The sequence below is a fragment of the Ammodytes marinus genome, assembly GCF_949987685.1.
Source record: "Ammodytes marinus genome assembly, chromosome: 8".
NCBI classification, from domain to species: Eukaryota; Metazoa; Chordata; class Actinopteri; order Uranoscopiformes; family Ammodytidae; genus Ammodytes; species Ammodytes marinus.
Window position 1 is genome coordinate 29,079,781 of NC_137212.1, and position 17,470 is coordinate 29,097,250.

Below are 17,470 nucleotides of genomic sequence, written 5' to 3' on the forward strand. Positions count from 1 at the left end.
GCCATGCAGCAGGATGTCGGGGATTTTTTTTTAGACAGCTCTCCAAGATAGGCTGGAATGTCTTCAGGTCTGGGGGGGGATCTGGGCCTGACGGAGCAGCTGTTCTTCTGGGCATTTTGGGAAATTCCTGTTCGCGTGTCCCTCCCCCCCCCCTGTTAATGCAAAGGTTGGGAGGTGAACAAGACGTGCGTGCCCTCTCTTTTAAATTTGGAGTCAGCTATTCTAGCTATAGCAACATCCCTGTTTACAAAGCCTAGGTTGTGTATTAACACTGGAATACTTTTTCTCCAGCGCGCACACACAATGCGGACAGGTAGCGAATCGTGAGGAGATATTCACTGAATTTGACAAAGTGATTTTGACAACAAGCTTTCTTCAGAATCACTGACTCCACCCTATAAATGCGAGAAAATGCATAAGACATACGTGTGCCCTCTTTTAATGGAATGCTGATAGACTGTACAGTGTGTAGTGAGTGGAGTGTGGGTTGATCTTGTATGTCATGTGTCATAATGCACTTCAAAAACAACATAGGACATTAGCAATGATAAAAACAACAGGCTCCAACCAATCATGACACTTGAGGCCAGTGTGTGTTTTTGTAAAGGAGACAGCGGGTGACGTGACCCCTGTTGTTTGATCCTGTATTTGATGTGGTATAACATGGTTGCTGGGAGCTGTGCTGTGCTTTAATCATAAGAGATGAGACAGATGAAGCTGGTTGTGTGCTGCAGACTCTCTCTCTCTCTCATCCCTCCTGGCTGGGTCCCAGATCAGTGGAACTTAGAAGTGTGTTTTAGCAGACCCTTTGAGAGGTGGTACAGGGCCCATGCAGGCGCCTGCTGCCTAGACACACACACACCTCTGATTGGAAGGAAGGGAAAAGGTGTGTCTGCTTCCCGTAACACTGCCGCCTCGTCAGCACCTCAGGGTGGCTGACGTTTTTTTAAGCAAATGTGGAAACTCAGACATGCCCAGAGGGGGTGTGTGTGTGTGTGTGTGTGTGTGTGTGTGTGTGTGTGTGTGTGTGTGTGTGTGTGTGTGTGTGTGTGTGTGTGTGTGTGTGTGTGTGTGTGTGTGTGTGAGTGTGTGAATGAGTAGCTGTTGATGTAAGTGGAGTTGTAAGGCCTCCATCATATTTGGCAAAGGTATATTTAAGTTCATCTATTTTTCAGGAAGAATAATGGCCCCCTTGCTTGTCTGATAAGTTTTTATTGAAAAGGTTGACAGACATTTCCCATTTTCTCTCTGCATGTAATCCATCATTTACGGTTTCGCCTTTACTTGAATATTTTTTGGGAAGTCAAAAAATGTTCTCTTAAGCCCTGTGTACAATGAATTCATCTCAATTTTACACTGTTGATTCCATAAATAAATGTAGCTTAAACAAGCAAAAGTAAACTATGATTGGTGGGGATGATTTTGGTGCGTCTCAATCACTGAATGACTTCTTTGTAAAAAAAAATCAATCCAACTGTAGTTTGACTTTTTCGATGGATTCCTATAAGCCTTTGCTCGGTCATGCTATAGAAAAACAGTTGGTTCTGTTCTGTTCTGTTTTTGTAACCAAAGTTGTGATTGACCTGATTCTCCACAGGTGGTTCTGTGAAGGTCGTGAGCTGCACACCTCTCCTGACATCCAGATCTGGAGGGATGGTGACCTGCACACGCTGGTGATCACTGAAGCCTTCGAGGACGACACGGGACGCTACACCTGCGTGGCCTCCAACAGCCTCGGAGCTGACAACACCTCCGCTGAGGTGTACATCGAAGGTCAGATTGGATATCCATGTAGTTATAGTGTTACATAGGTTCTGTTTATGGCTATTGGCTCTGCTGTAGTCTTTTTACTGCACAAAGGTAATATTGATTTAAGGCAACAACAAACAAAAAAAAAACATGGCAGCTATTTTCCAAGCACAACCAAGCACTACTGTTAGTAGATCACATTCTATTGCCTTAAAAGAGGAAATATCATTTATTGTACAGGATAAAGTAATAGAGTCATTATTTTCTATTTAAATACAACAGAGCAACTGTTCTAAGAAGATCTGCCTGTATTATGAGTACTTCTTACTGTTGAAGAGGTGTCCTGTATCATATGCTGCATAACCATCCCTGCTTTTTGCTTCTGTCCCACTGCAGGAGCTTCGTCTTCAGACTCAGAAGGAGAAGGATCGGTGTCAAAGTCCAGAGCAGGAACCATGCCTCAGTATGTGTGTTTCAGCATGATCTCCTGTGACCCACTGAACCTTGAACCCCTTTGAGCAGGTCAACTGAAGCCTGCAGCAGCTAATCAACTCTGCTGTCTTTAATTATACGCCCGTAAAAGGCTCTTGAAGAGCCATAAACCTGGCCTAGTAGGTAGGCCACACTCTAAATAATGAGAGGTGCAGAGGGTTAATATGGTGAAAAATGACCCTGTCTGGATTGTCCCCTGTACTTACATCCTTAATGTTAAATGTGTCCTGTTTTCACTCTCTTCTTTCCCCTTGAATCATGTTCTCCTGCTTCAAATAAAAACTATTGTTATCTTGTGAATTTAATCAAAAAGTTTGGACCCATATGTTTATTTTCATGTAGATGTGTAGAGGATCAAAATGCTTATAGGATTTCTAAACCATTTGAATCATTGATAGAATGCATTTGGAGGGTTGTGCACTTCTTTGAGTGCTTCCTAGTCCTCTAAATGTTTTTGATTATTATCTGTTGTTTAAATCTGCGTCCATCTGGACGACTTCCTGATTCCCTTTTCTGTTTACACGCTGAGGCCAAGATCACTGATATCATCTCATATGCTGGGGGAGACCATTCTTTCTTTGATTTCAAGTATCATACTTAAACTAAAAGCATCCACATTGGACAAACACTTCCTATTTTCCCCCTGTGTTTACTGATTGTTGCTCTGTTCCCATTAGAGTTCAGAAGAAGACGACTTCAATGTCCCTGACTATACGCTCATCCTCACCCAAAACCCAGGATGTCCTTCCTCACCGCTCCACCTTGGTCCAGTCTCTGTCTCAGCCCCCACAGCGGGTAAGCGCTTTCCCTACCACATGCCCATGCGGCTCACACAAATAATTTAAATGTGGACCATTCCCTTCAATGACATGAAGCATGTCTGCCTGTTGAGAAAGTTCATTTGTATTTTTTTGCTTCTAGATGCAGAGCCCAGTGTCATCACAGTATGCTGCTGAGGCCTCAGGTCCTCCTGTCTTCACCAAGGTAAATCTGTGCATACACCACAGTTCATCCTAACGCTCTTTGATGGGCATGTGTGGGCCAGTCAAGTTCTTTAACACACACTTGGAACCTCATGGCTCTATGGATCTTTTTTTAAAATTCTGCACAGAGGTATTGGCATGAAACAGCAGGGACTTTCCCCAGAAACAGTCCCCACATGTGTAGCATACGTCAAATGTCAAATAGTCAAATGTAATAAGTAAGCTGTAGCAATAAGGTTTGCGTTACTTGGTACCTAGTCCAAACCGCGAAAAGAAAGCCCCGGATTCATACGTACTGTACATACCGTACATCATGCATGCAACCAATACATGCATACAGTAAACACGTAGAACATGTACTCTAGTCCCCTAGCCACCCCTTAATAACAGTTTGCAGTGCTGTGGCTTTCAGTAGTGGGGGTCAGATAAAACACAGGCTTTGATGAGTGCTCACCCCCCGCCCCCCACCCCCCTAAAGACTCTTCAACACTTGCCCAACAGCCCCCCAGACTCCCCCTCTCTCCCCCGGGCTGTGGGTCTTGTGACGGGGAGGCAGAGTCAGGCCGAGTCACGGCTTCAAACGGCCCCGTCCAAACCTACAAGGGGTCAGGTCTCTTTCGCTCTCATTCAGAACAGTCAGGCCTTAAATCATTTTCCACTCCATTACAAAAACACATGTTTTTCTTCACCTCCACCCACCCTTCCTTTTCAAAGGCTTTAACCGTCTCAGTCATAGGATGTTCAACTCTCAGTCAAATCAGTCAAATCAATCAGGGGTCTTCCCAAAATACACGTCCCACCACGCAGTCACAGAAAGAGAAAGAGGCTCCCCGGCACATTCATTTACCCTGACACTGAGTGCATGTTGTTGATGGATACGGCTCTGGCTAACTCTGACCCTGTTGGCCCAAGAGACAACCACAGGGTTGACAGTGGCTTCTCAATCAGTCTCCATGATGATGGAGTTTTTTTTTGTTTTTTTGTTCTGCAACACTATAAGCTGTCATATGATGGTTGGCATTTTTTAGGGGGGCGGGGGTCATGTTATTTTGAGGTTGAGAGCATCCATATCTTGTGTGTCATGTCCTCCCCAATGTTATATAAGCCCAATTTCCCACAATGAAATTGAATTTCTATTCCAAGGAATGATGACGTACGATGATACGGTAGTAGGTAAGAGAGTAAATGCTTATAACTAGGCAGTTAACTTTGCAGAATGGCCAATATTTATCTAATTTTACTCAAAGCTAACCGCTGGCTTGAAACTAAATATCTACTAAATAAATAACAGTACACCGACTTTCAAAGAATCAGAGGGGTAAGCATTTAGAAAATCATACTTAGGAGTGATCCCCTAGACGTCTAAAAGGCAGCTGTCGCTGATGATAAAAATAGATGTTGAAAGAGGAATTGTGTTTGACAACCTGTCAAATGTTTTGAGTAAATTAAACTTGAGGTCTTTGAAAACTGTCTGCGTTTGGTGACAGCTATTTGGACCAAATAGGACGCTCAAGTTGAAACAAACGGACAAAGTGAACAGTCTGATTTATGATTTTTTGGATTGCGCGATGACCAAAACCACTTTGCCAGATATTGTAGATCCAACTTTATGTCAGTGGATATCATGTTCTTGGAGGAACGCATCTTTTCATACTAACAAAATACTGTATCTTTACAAAAACTTGTTTTAGCCATTCGGAGACAAAAAAAGGGATTCTGTGATTACCCTGAAAATAAGTGGAATGCTTTTAATGCTTTTTTTTAAATACTTTAATGATAGATTTTTCAGAGAAACACCCACATAAAAATAACTGAAAGAAGGAACACAAAAACAAATGATAAAACCAAACAAAAAAACAACATGGCGCACTCCACACAGGTTTCCATGGTGTTCAACTCATACAACCACACCGTTAAGGGGCAAATGCCAAACTGAACACAAAAAGGTGTGTCACGTAGGTCCCTTCAGTACTATACTTTTAATACTTTTCAAATAATTCTACCATAAGAGTCTCAACTCATTCCTAGTTTGTGGGGACTTATAGCTCTGGCAGGAACTAGTGATGTGTGTGCCCTAAAGTAGAAGTTAACCAGCAACCTCCTGTTCTGTTGTAAAAACATAGCGACCATAGGCATTTGTTTTCCACTGCAGCCTCTTAGTTCCCTCTGTCTCCATCTCCAGCCCATGCTTTAACTGAGAAGCAGATTGATCTATTTTTACATTACCAGTGTCTTTATTCTCATTTCCGCATTGATAATTATCCCTGCTTTGCAATCCCCATACTTCCATACTATTTAGTATGCCAGAAAAAGTATTAGGATGTCCCAATACATGCACATCAATTGTAGTATGCTTAAAATACATAAATGCCCCACTAACTCCAATAGCTTTTTGGAGTATTCGTCTTTATTCTTGACATTTCTCGACATAATGAGAAAAAAAATCTTCCTTATCAGATTTTTTTTTCTCTCCTGTGGACCTAAAACTATTCTGTACTTTAGTATGTAGTGTAGTAAAAAGAAAGAGTATGTGAATTGGAACGCAGGGTGACTTTGCCTTTCCTCACCATGGCTCTCTCTCGGTTGTCCCCTAGCTGTTGCAGGATGCCCAGGCCTCTGAGGGCCAGGTTGTGGTTCTAGAGTGCAGGGTGCGTGGAGGACCTCCTCTGCAGGTCAGGTGGCGCCGACAGGGAGAGGATATTCTGGACTCCCCCGATTTCCGTATCCTCCAAAAAAGTGAGACGTACAGTACTTTTAAAGTGGTCATAGAGTCCACATTTAAAAATGTGCAGATTATGAGCTAATAATAACCAATATATTATGTGTTTGTCCTCTCTTTCTGCCAATAACATGAACTTGAATCAGAGCCTCGATCTGCAGCCGAGCCAGGTACGTCCCCCTTTTATTCCTCCATGCGGCTCTATTTAATGATGACTTATGATACTGCTTTCATGTTCCCTATAACCGCAGTCAGTGGTTTGAAAAAATTAGTAACGGATAATTAACCGTGTCTGGAAAGACTCAAATGAAGTTTGATTGCTTCCATTATCAGTTATCAGACTTTCACTGGTTTATGACTACAGCAAATCATAAAGTTAATCAGTCTGTGTCTCATCTAAAGACACTCAATATCACATCTGGGGCCTACTTCAGTCAGAGGGAGTCCCTGGGAAAGTCTGAGAAAATGTAGAATCAGTGACACACACGTTGTATAATGCCAGCCCTGTCTAGTCTGCTAACTGCATAACCCAGAGGTCCTTTCAGGTGTTATGTTGGGGCTGTGAGTGACTCAGTGTCTTCAGTGTTAATGTGTGTGTCTGTCCGTTTGTTCTACATGCGTGCTTGTAAGTCTGGTCCCCCGCTGCTCTCTCTCAGTGTGTCTGACTACCAATAGTGACTCACCGGCTCATGTCTGTCATCAGTCTGTAGGCCTACATAACTTGTCTTCCTGTCCATGTCATCTCTATTACATCTCATTACAAACAAATCAAGTGTCAACATGTTGTCACTATACACTCCGCACCTGTGCAGTTTAGGGCTCGCCAATCAAGTATTTTTATTATGTAATTCTAAATAGTATTTTGGGGTTAAAGGTGCAGTCAGTGATTCTGAAGCATGCTTGTTGTCATGATGTTTTGTTGTTGTCAAGATCTGTGAATATCTCCTCACGATCCACTACTGTGTGTGCGCTGAAAGAAAAATCCAGTGTTGAAACACAGCCTAGGCTCTGTAAATTGGCATGTTGCTAGATACGGTGGGCCCCCTTTGTTTACATACCCTTGGATAACATACCAGTTTATAGTGCCATAGGCAAGAAGTTGCTGACTCCACCTTTAATGATTTGATCATTCAAAGTGTATTGATGGCTGTTCTCTGTCCTTTCTTCCTTATGTTTAGAGGAGATCTGCACCCTGGTGATAGCAGAGGCCTTTCCAGAGGATGGAGGTCTGTTCAGCTGCACCGCTTCCAACCCGTATGGCTCTGTGAACAGCACAGCCAAACTCACCGTCACTGCAGGTGCGTTAACATAGATAGAAAGAGATGGTTAGCATGTTGCTACCAGGCATATCTGTTATAAGCAGCCAGCCAGCATGCCATGGCCCGCTTACCTATCCAGCCCTCCGTCACTGTACACCAGGCTCCATTCGTTACCAATAGCCACTAGTTGGTAACCTCTCTTGGATGATTAGCTTTTCAATATATCTCTGTTGAACCCTTACCAAAGACAAGAACACGTTTTCAATATGAGTTGGTGTGTGATCTATTTATCTAACAAAGGAAATCTGACTAATAAATCGGGGCTTAGTTAAGCTAACCCCTGATAGACCCTGAAGGTCTTGTGGTTTTTTTTCATTGTAAAAAAAATCAAATATTTTTTTCATGTTTGTTATTGTGTCATCTGTATGGGAGGTGAGATGTGTCAGTTGATGAGCAGCTCTTTGTGAGTCCAGCAGGACGATGCACTTACAAAGAGTACAGTGTGTATGTGTGTGTGTGTGTGTGTGTGTGTGTGTGTGTGTGTGTGTGTGCGCACGCCTTTGTGTGTGTGTGTGTGTGCGCGCGCGCCTGCGTGTGTGCGCACGCCTTTGTGTGTGTGTGTGTGTGTGTGTGTACAGTACAGGACTCACCACACACTCACAGTTAAAGGAAAGGCTGAATAAACAGGAATTGCGTCAGCCTGACTGGACCCAGCTGCTTTCTTTAGAAAACAGATCAGTTGTGATGGTGATACACTTGTTTATGTGTGTAATCGCCATCCATTAGTTGTGGTGGCCAGAAGAGAAAAACCTAAACATTACAGTCCAACATTTTTTTACACTTTTACATTTACTTTCAGCATCCGAGGACTTATCCAGCAGTAACGGCATGTCTGGTGATAGCACAGGGTTTGAGGATGCGGCCGCCTTCCCCCCTCCTCCTCCTCCCCCTCCAGCCACAGAAATCAGCCTCCTAGAGCTGCCACCCAAGATGCTGCAGCAGCCTCAGCACGCCACCGAAGCTCTGCATGTCAGGGAGCTGGAGATATGGCCCAGTGTGTCCACCCTGCCTCAGATACACATGGCCTTAGAGATGGAGGATAACCAGGAGAACGGAGATGGCTTCATACAGAATGGCCAACCCCAGATTCAAACAGCACTGCCAAGCCCGCCTAAAGTCAGCACACCACCCCCACCTCCACCCCCACCCCCACCTCCACCACAGCCTGACCTCAGAGCAGTCATGGCCCAGAGTCCAGCCCGGGTGGCACCAGACTCTCCTCAGTCCCCAGGCAAGCTGTCTCCATCCCCAGGGAGGGACGGTCCTCCTGTGCCTACAAAGCCTAAACCTAAGCTGTGAGTATATATACCTGTTCCCGTGTGTCTGCGCCCCGGGGGCAGGCTAGTTTGCAATGAAGGGGAAGGGGGACGGACTTGGTGGTGAGGTCTGGTGGAAAAGGATAATGATACAACTTTGTGAAAGGGTTAACAGGGGAATCCCAGACCTTTTTTTCAAAAAAAAATGTAATACAACAAAAGCATTCCCCACCGCCTTTATGTTGGTGTGTATGTGGCATCGTGTTTGCCAGGGCGAGTCTGCCAGCTACTGTCTGTGTCTGTGGTGGCTGTAAACAGATCTGTGTGTGCTTTTTTTTGCTGGATGGCTCCTATTGTTTTTTTGTCTATCTGACCTCGGACTGCATGCCCGGCCCAGGACAGAGCCCATTGTGTGTCTTTCCTGTGAGCCCCCTTTTCTACAAGCTCTATAGGGATCAGGTAGGATGTCATTGTTATTAGAAGGGTGTTGGGCATTGAATGGCTTGATTTTGAATGGGTCCCTGTGTTTTGAGATTGTTCGGTCGGTCGGTGTGTTTCAACACTTTGGTCCAGGGCTTGAAATATCTTATTAGAGGGATGCTCATTATCATTTTGTACAGAACATCATGATTTCCAAAAACCATGACGTCTACTCTAGTGGTTACGAGTAAAATATCACAAAAACTATTGGATGGATTTCCATGTCCGATGTTTCATTTAGCAGTAAATGGACCACTTTAATATCTGTTGCAAGGTTTCCTGGTCGCCTGAGGATGTATTATAAAAAAAAACATTGATCCCCTGACCGTTTCATCCCTCGCTTTCACCAGGTTAATATGATTTCTGCTTAGCCAATACTTTGCTTTATGACTGAATACCTCCCAAAACTCATGACAATTCTTTCAACCTCAGCTTTTCTTTGGGTCTTGTTGTGCTTATGAGCAAATGTTAGCATGTTAAGCTAGTAAAAAATGGCAAATGGCATACATTATACCTGCTAAAATAGGCCTGCTACCATTGCTGATTTTAGCGTTTACCTTTAAAGCACCACTTTGCAGCCTCACAGACCTGTTTTGTGTTGAGGGGATTTTTTTGCAGAGGTTTGACTGTCATAGTAATAAATAATGTAAGTGGTATAACCCATCAAAGCAGATGGTTTACAGTGTTGCTGTGGGCTATGATTTGACAGGCTGCATTTTGATTTGAGTCTGGTTCCAGTAATAAAGCTTGGTTCTTCTTGCATTGCTCTGTTTCCTCTGCATGTGTTCTGCATTTGATTTTTCCGCTGCTGGTTGCTAAGGTATTGTCTATCTGTTGCTAATAAATCATGACTTGTTAATTCTGTGCTTCCAGAGCTGAGAATAGAGAGACGGAGACAGAAAATGACAGGTAAATATTGGGTCTTTGAAGGGTGATGCTCTGGATGCGATTTGAGTGTAGCCTCATTAATCAGGCTCGTCGTGGAGGCAAACACAGACACCACATTAGACATGATGTCAAGGCGCATGCCATTTCTGATTCATTTAATGTGAATGACTTTACATTCTTACACTGTTGTAGGGTTATAAATCAGAGCAGCGGATAGACAAGAACTAATCAGCTGATCATTTCAAATGATTTACAGTTGATATGCTGTGAATGAACCATGCGTGTTTGTTAGTGCTGAGTTGTCATAGCCTGGATGAACACATCTGGCTTCACCATAGGAACTGTGGTGCTACTGTATATACACACAGCCATAGTAGCCCTGGAGCTGTTCGTTTTTGCTATGGTTCTCTTTGATTGCAAATTTCAAAATAAAAGTTTCATATTACATCAATATAAGCGATGAATAAACTGACGTCTTGTAACAGACTTCTGTGCCGAAATAAGTAAGCCAGTGAAGTTGCCGTTTATCCCCAATAACAACAGGAAATACCCTGCTAAAAAAAATCTCCACAGTCAATTAAAAAAGCTGCAGCCATCCCTCTCCTGCCCTCTCCCCTTTACATTCTGTCATCACACAGTGCAAGCAGCAGCAGCAGCAGCCCTGCCATTAACCAAAGGTCATGTTGCTGCCACACTGCACCTCTCCACCTCAAACCCCAGGGCTTATCAGTGAGTGCGTCGCATCCTGTTTGTCGCGTGGCCCATCTTGTACGCACTGATACATTGTCTCTGAGCCACTAGCTGCTATTAAACAGAGCACTGTCAAGCCTGCAAGCCCTTTTAAAAAACCTGAGTTTGTTACTTTAATTGGCATCTTTTTTTTCTTCTCTTTTTACATTTTACAGGATTTTATTTTCATTAAGCACCGAGACTTTCTAACAAACCACTTCATTGAAGAGCTATAAATTCAATAGACAGAGTGGATGTCATCTATTTTTAGAGTACGGCAATATCACTAAATAGCCTAATGGTTTTACTGCGTTTACATAAAAGGCGAGGTGGGGAGTAAGGCCGTATGGGGTAAGTTTTATTATCTGTGTGAAGCAGTTTACTTAGCTTAAGACTTACGTTTCTATAGTCTTGAGAAGTTCTCTGTATGTCTTACTCACGATAAGTGGATATCCACTTCACAGCACCGATTCATTATTAAAAAAAAATGACTTCATAATCTGACAGTCACACCAGTGTTTATAGCTTTTGGAGAGTCGCGATCATGTTCACAAATCTAGAATAAATGGTTTTCTAAATCATAGGAAAAACATGCTGGGAGCCTGTGTGTAAGGGATGATCTTTTTGCTTGAATAACAACGAGTTGATGAGATGGAGGAAGTGGTTGTGTGTGACTTGGCAGGCGGGCTGGACGGCAAGAGACCCGAGCTGTAAAAACAGACCTGCTGCTGTGTTTTCTGCACTGAAGGAAGAGATGGAGAGAGAGAGGGAGAGAGAGGGAGGGAGACAGAGGGAGACAGAGAGAGAGATAGGGAGAGAGAGAGAGAGAGAGAGAGAGAGAGAGAGGTTGGTTGTTTGGTTGTTTGGTTTGGGTATTTGGGTTTTCGATGCCCGGCGTTGATGTCAGACGTCAGGATAAGAATCAAAGGAAGTTCTCATGGGAGCGAGGGAGAGAGAAGCCCTGATTGGCCAGATGGATCCCAACCAGCCCTCTGCAGGTTTTGGAGTGAAAGCAGATTTTTTTTTACCACATGATGGTGGAGAATAGATTGATTGCAAATTGGCAGCGCTATGTCTCATTGTATGTTCTGTTGGAATTTAGCTTCTTTCGCTTTTTTTCTCGCAGCATGTTGAAAATCAATGCTTCACGTGGAAACAAATAATGGTTGTTTATTTGCTTTAGTTGACAAGTGTCGTTGATGTGTTATGTTTTCCAAAACTACTGTAAGCAGGGTTAAAATTAACCAGAGCCAGTGTTGTGGTTTGCCCTCTCATAAACTGCTCTGAGGATTTTAAGCATACAAAACAAAGAAATCTTTTTCTAACATGACCTCCCATGTAAGGCCACTTAAAGATATCTTGGGATTGGATTCTGTGAAATGGTCTGGAAGATTAAACTTGTGTCTTGTGCAAACCTTAAAGGTTTTTTTAGGTCTGCTGTTTAAGATACTAGGAGGCCAAGCCATAATTCAACTGGCTGATATTTTTCATCTCAACATCAGCTCATTGCGAGGTCAGACACACACACACACACACACACACACACACACACACACACACACACACACACACACACACACACACACACACACACACACACACACACACACACACACACACACACACACACACACACACACACACACACACACATGCCTGTATGTCAATCCACACCATGCTAGACTGATAACACATGGGGCTCTTAAATCTGTGTTTCTCTGTGTGTGTGTGTGTGTGTGTGTGTGTGTGTGTGTGTGTGTGTGTGTGTGTGTGTGTGTGTGTGTGTGTGTGTGTGTGTGTGTGTGTGCGTGCTCGCTCATTCACATGCACGTACATGTTTGTGAGTTGTGTGTTGATGGATGAGGTGGCAGTGCCGCTGGTGACGGCTTTTTCCGATATTGATAAAAGCACATGTTGGCCTAGTACTGTGACATCTTACGCTGTGTTTATCGTGCATTCATTTAAACGTGACGACAAATCCTTCTGAGAATAAGGAGGGAGACACCTTCATGTGGTTATTGTTTGTTTTCATATGTTTAATACCTAGATGTTTTCATGGAGGCTGTCGCATTATTTAGCGTGTGTGCTGTTGTGCATTGCCTTCAGGTTTTAGTAAAGTGCAACATTAAAAGGTAAACCAGCTTAAGAAACTCCTTTCCTGCAAAACAACTAGACTGAGACAAAAGGAGGAGACAGGCTGTATTGTCAAAGCTATAGCGCATAACACATTGAAGGTGTGTGTGATCACCACGGTATTGGCAGTGATAATAAGGGGTAAAGCGTTATATTACAGGTTGGGAACATGATTTCTGGGTGGGCGTCGTCACACACCAAACACAAGTAGCAGAAGCAGTAATTATCCCTCAAACCCATTCCACAGCTTAATCTCTCTTTCATAAAGAGCCCGGAATCAACTTTGACAGACCAAATTGTTCTCTTGCACGGAAACGGGCTGTTAATGTGTCAGTGGAACTCTCTAGCAAAGCGTGTATGTGTATGCAGCTCCACAGAACAGTATTCATTTTCTTACAAACTGATGATGAAAAACATGCACATATCGCTAACCAACAGTAACAGGACCTCTGTGTATAGCACTTTTCTTACTACACTGGTTACATTTTTTTTTTTGGGCCAAAAGTTGTGTTAAGGAGACGCTGTAATGATACCTGTTTGCAGACGGTAAAAAGAGAGAGAGAGATGGAAGTGCCTTATGTGGATTTAAACCCAACCAAAGAAACACTGTAGAGTATGTAGAGCCTGCACTTGATTATAAAGAATTTAGAATTTAGATTTGAAGTGCTGCTATAACAAAAGGGGCGTCAATCTACGTCACACACACACACACACACACACACACACACACACACACACACACACACTGAGGCTTTGGAGTCGTTACTTTAATCACTATTATGATACAAAATCCAGTTCTGGGTACAAGTGGCTTGTATTCATTCATTTGGACAAGAGAATTCTGAAACAGGATAGGATCATCAAAAGTCAGTATGCCGTAATATTGAATTTATTGCCCTTACTGGGAACTAAAGCAGCGTTCCAAACAAACAGGAGCTTGGAGCACCAGTGTGTGAGTGACACCATGTGAATCACTTACTGTAGCATCTTTAAAAGTTTTCCAGGCCACGCATAGTTGCACACTGCAGTGATAAAGATGAGGAATGGCCTCATCCACTTTAATGTGTCTAGTATTGACCTTATACCTTTCAATCCCCCGCCGTCCGCGGACACGATTGCCACACCGCTGGAGATTAAATGAGTTTGTGCAGTAGCTCCAAAACCTCTTTAACCCCAGTGAGGTTGTTGTCAGGGGGAACAGCATGCAAACTGAAAGCAACAAACTACTGAGCCTCGCCAAACAGCCGGCGATCCGCCTCTCCCACTGTCACACACACACACACACACACACACACACACACACACACACACACACACACACACACACACACACACACACACACACCCACACACACACACAACTTCACGCTGACTCATTTCGAACTCCTAATATGATTTTCATGTTGTATTACATTCAGAGCAGGATCTATGGATTGTACTCTTTCCTGTATTGCGCGGCTATAAGCACAGCAGATCTGACTTGCCAGGATTTGTGGCATGCCAGCAGGGTGACTCATGGCTTCCTCTCAGCAGTGTGTTTGTGTTTACGAGGTGCAAGTCATGAACTCTCTAATGAAGTATTAACAATCACTTTCTTGTCGAGGTGTTGCTTGCGGTTTTATGGAAAAGCGAGAAAACATGCGTGCTAAAGAACCACATATGGTACTGGCTACACGCTGAGAACGCCTGCTTTGCGGTTCTTCATCATCAAATGTCTAATTAGAAAAAAAAAAAAAAAACGGCAGTAAAAACACTGACTGGGGATCAGTTCCTAGAGGATACCTTTTGCTTTGCTTTAGTGAATGCAGGCCAAAGAGGGTTTTTTTTTTGGTCATGAGCGAATGGAAGAAAATTAAGGCAGAATGAGAAAATTGAGTTGTCATCATCGAGGGGGAGAAAAAGAAAGTTGTGCAACAGAATCAAAAAGTCTAAAATGAAGTCACCACCAGTGACACAAGAGAACAGGGGGAAGAAAAACTGATCATTTCACATCAACCTTCCACATGCAGAGATGGCTGGGCAGTTCCTTAAAAGGACATGGGAGGCACTGGAATCGACAGAGACGCCAGACCAACAAACCGCCGGATTGGTCAATGGGGCTAGAGTGACCTGTGTGGAATGGAGAAACTTTCCAAATATGGAAGAGAGAGAGAGAGAGAGAGAGCTGACCTCCACCGCGCAGACAGGGGGACTGGGTAGGAAAGAGGGGAAAGGGAGAGACACACGCTAAACAGAGGGATGAGGGGAGCGAGAGAACAGGGTGTATGCGCTCTAGAGTTGACAGCATGGAAACTAACAGGCCTCAGTGCTCCCCTCATAGAAAAGCCCACTGTGTGTTTCCCAGCAAAGAAGCCCCCTGGTATGTTAAACACTGAGAAACACATGGATACATACACGTTCCCCTACACACACACACACACACACACACACATAGACACTAAGGGAATCACATTGTTTCCGGATGAGGTCTATCATCCCTTGATTAGATCTCGACCTCTGTGCGAGCAATGTGTGTGTGTGTGTGTGTGTGTGTGTGTGTGCGTGCATTTGTGCATACGTGCGTGTGTGTGTGTGTGTGTGTGTGTGTGTGTGTGTGTGTGTGTGTGTGTGTGTGTGTGTGTGTGTGTGCGTGCGTGCGTGCAGCTGCATGTGTGGTATAGACTTGATCTCACTTTAGACACACTCCCCAGACAGACCAAGACACACCACTTCCACTTGTGGATGTTAATTAGAGGGTGTGAGAACGTGTATACAGACAGACACACACGCTCTAGACCCGCGACCCTGCTGCTGTCACCGAGAACAGGGCGCTTCACTCTGACGCGCCTCCAATGCCTATGAGTGAGTCAACACCAACACACAGGGAATGAGTCGCACTTAAGAGGGAGTAAGACCCTATTGCTCTCTGACCTTTCCCCGATACACAAAAGCAATGACATACACAGCTTACAACACAAACCCCACTGGCCCCTATCACTGGCCTGAGCCTCCCTCCCTTCCCTCATCACACACTGTGACTCACCGGCAGCCTGGAAAAGGCACCGCCACCCTAAGAATAGACACATTCCGCCCAAAAATAGACATATTAGATACAATTCCTCCAAAAAGGTTTCATCCCGCAAATATGAAGGAGAACATTAGTTAATTGAGTAACTGTGGACTAAATTCGGTGAATGAAAAGCAGATCCGTGTGGCTGTGTTGTGTGTGTGTGTGTGTGTGTGTGTGTGTGTGTGTGTGTGTGTGTGTGTGTGTGTGTGTGTGTGTGTGTGTGTGTGTGTGTGTGTGTGTGTGTGTGTGTGTGTGTGTTGGGAATGTTTGTACACAAATCGGCGCTGCAAGGGACTTTGTCTCCAATACTCGTATTGTTCCAAAGGTCTGAAACAGTACGTGTTACATAAAACCTGGCGCGCAGATAGAAGTCACTGTGCTCTGTCTACATGTGAATGGGTACATACTGTCTCTGCACAGCCATTAACCGGTAGGCCTACACAATATGTGGATTTATTTTGGGATAGGGCGTTGTTTCAAATGTTACCTAACAGTGGACTAATTACTTTCGTTTCACCTGAAACTGAGATAATTGTTCCTGTGAGTAATTTAAAATAAATCCATCTTCCATTCCATTCTGTCTCCTCCTTCTGTCTTTGTCGACTTCAAGGTGGAGCTGGAGAATGCTTGTGGTCAATTCCACTTTCGTCGAAATCACCGGAAAAAAAATCCAGTGTGAACACACAGCCTATGGGCTCTGTAAACGGGCATGTTGCTAGCTACGGTCGGCTCCCTTTCTTGTTGTTGTTTACATGCACATTTACAAAGACTAGGCTGTGTTTTTTTCAGCGTGCACACTTGTTGACAAAAAGTGTTTTGACATCAAGGTTGCGTTCCGAATCGCATACTTTCTACTATATAGTATGTAGAAAAAAGATTTAGGATGTCCCGATTCTTGTGGCCAGATTTAGGATGGTTAGAAGTACCCGGATGTCCTACTTCATGCGGCCAAGATTGTTAGTGTTGAAAACTGCATCCTATTTGGGCGATTCTGACCCACAATCCAGTGCGCACGTGAAGTGACGTCACATCGACGAAGCCTCCATATGAAAACAAACGGGGATGCGACGGATATAAAAGCAAGAGGCAAGATCAAGGCGCAATGTTATGATGAAATAAGAGAGTAAAGTATGTCCCAATAATATGCCTACTGCATCCTAACTAGAATATTTTTGTCGGATGTAGTATGTAGAATAGAAAAAAAAGAGTATGCGATTCGGAACGCAACCCAAGTGTTCTCCAGAATCACTGACTCCACCTTTAAGTTAAATATATATTTGGTCTCAAAAGGCTGAGTAAAAGCATTGACATATACAGTTGGTGTGTGTCTCTCACTGGGATCGTCTTATGGATGTATTCTTTAGCTCCAAAAGCTGTGTTTACTTTTGTTCCCTGACTTGACTCTCAAAGGGAAGTTTCCTCAGTCAGCCGGTCACACTAGTATACAGTATGGCTGAGCATTAAGTCTGAAAGGGGTTGGTCTTAGAGCGGGCTGCTGGGTGCTCTTATTGTAAAGAGGAGGAGCTCACAGACGGACTGACTCGTGCACAGAGAGAGAGAAAGAGAGAGAGAGACAGAGAGAGGCAGAAAGAGAGAGAGAGAGAGACAGAGAGAGAGAGGGGGAGTGTGTCTGTCACTGTCTGGTTGCTCAGCCCTCTATATATGCTCCTCAT

At 43.9% G+C, this 17,470-nt stretch overlaps 1 protein-coding gene across 4 annotated transcripts in view; it reads left to right on the forward strand.

The window, feature by feature from the left end:
- Window positions 1-17,470, forward strand: part of palld (palladin, cytoskeletal associated protein) — a gene marked incomplete at its 5' end in the record, with an annotated part of 65,539 nt that overhangs the window by 22,839 nt on the left and 25,230 nt on the right. For 2 of the 4 annotated variants that reach the window (XM_080033363.1, XM_080033362.1), the window contains 9 exons: window positions 1,598-1,773; window positions 2,146-2,212; window positions 2,919-3,036; window positions 3,163-3,225; window positions 5,819-5,960; window positions 6,090-6,113; window positions 7,122-7,241; window positions 8,062-8,557; window positions 9,872-9,907. In XM_080033363.1, the coding sequence (XP_079889489.1) occupies window positions 1,598-1,773; window positions 2,146-2,212; window positions 2,919-3,036; window positions 3,163-3,225; window positions 5,819-5,960; window positions 6,090-6,113; window positions 7,122-7,241; window positions 8,062-8,557; window positions 9,872-9,907 (1,242 nt within the window). The remainder of the gene's footprint in view (window positions 1-1,597; window positions 1,774-2,145; window positions 2,213-2,918; window positions 3,037-3,162; window positions 3,226-5,818; window positions 5,961-6,089; window positions 6,114-7,121; window positions 7,242-8,061; window positions 8,558-9,871; window positions 9,908-17,470) is intronic. The other 2 variants (XM_080033361.1, XM_080033360.1) reach the window with 1 other exon arrangement.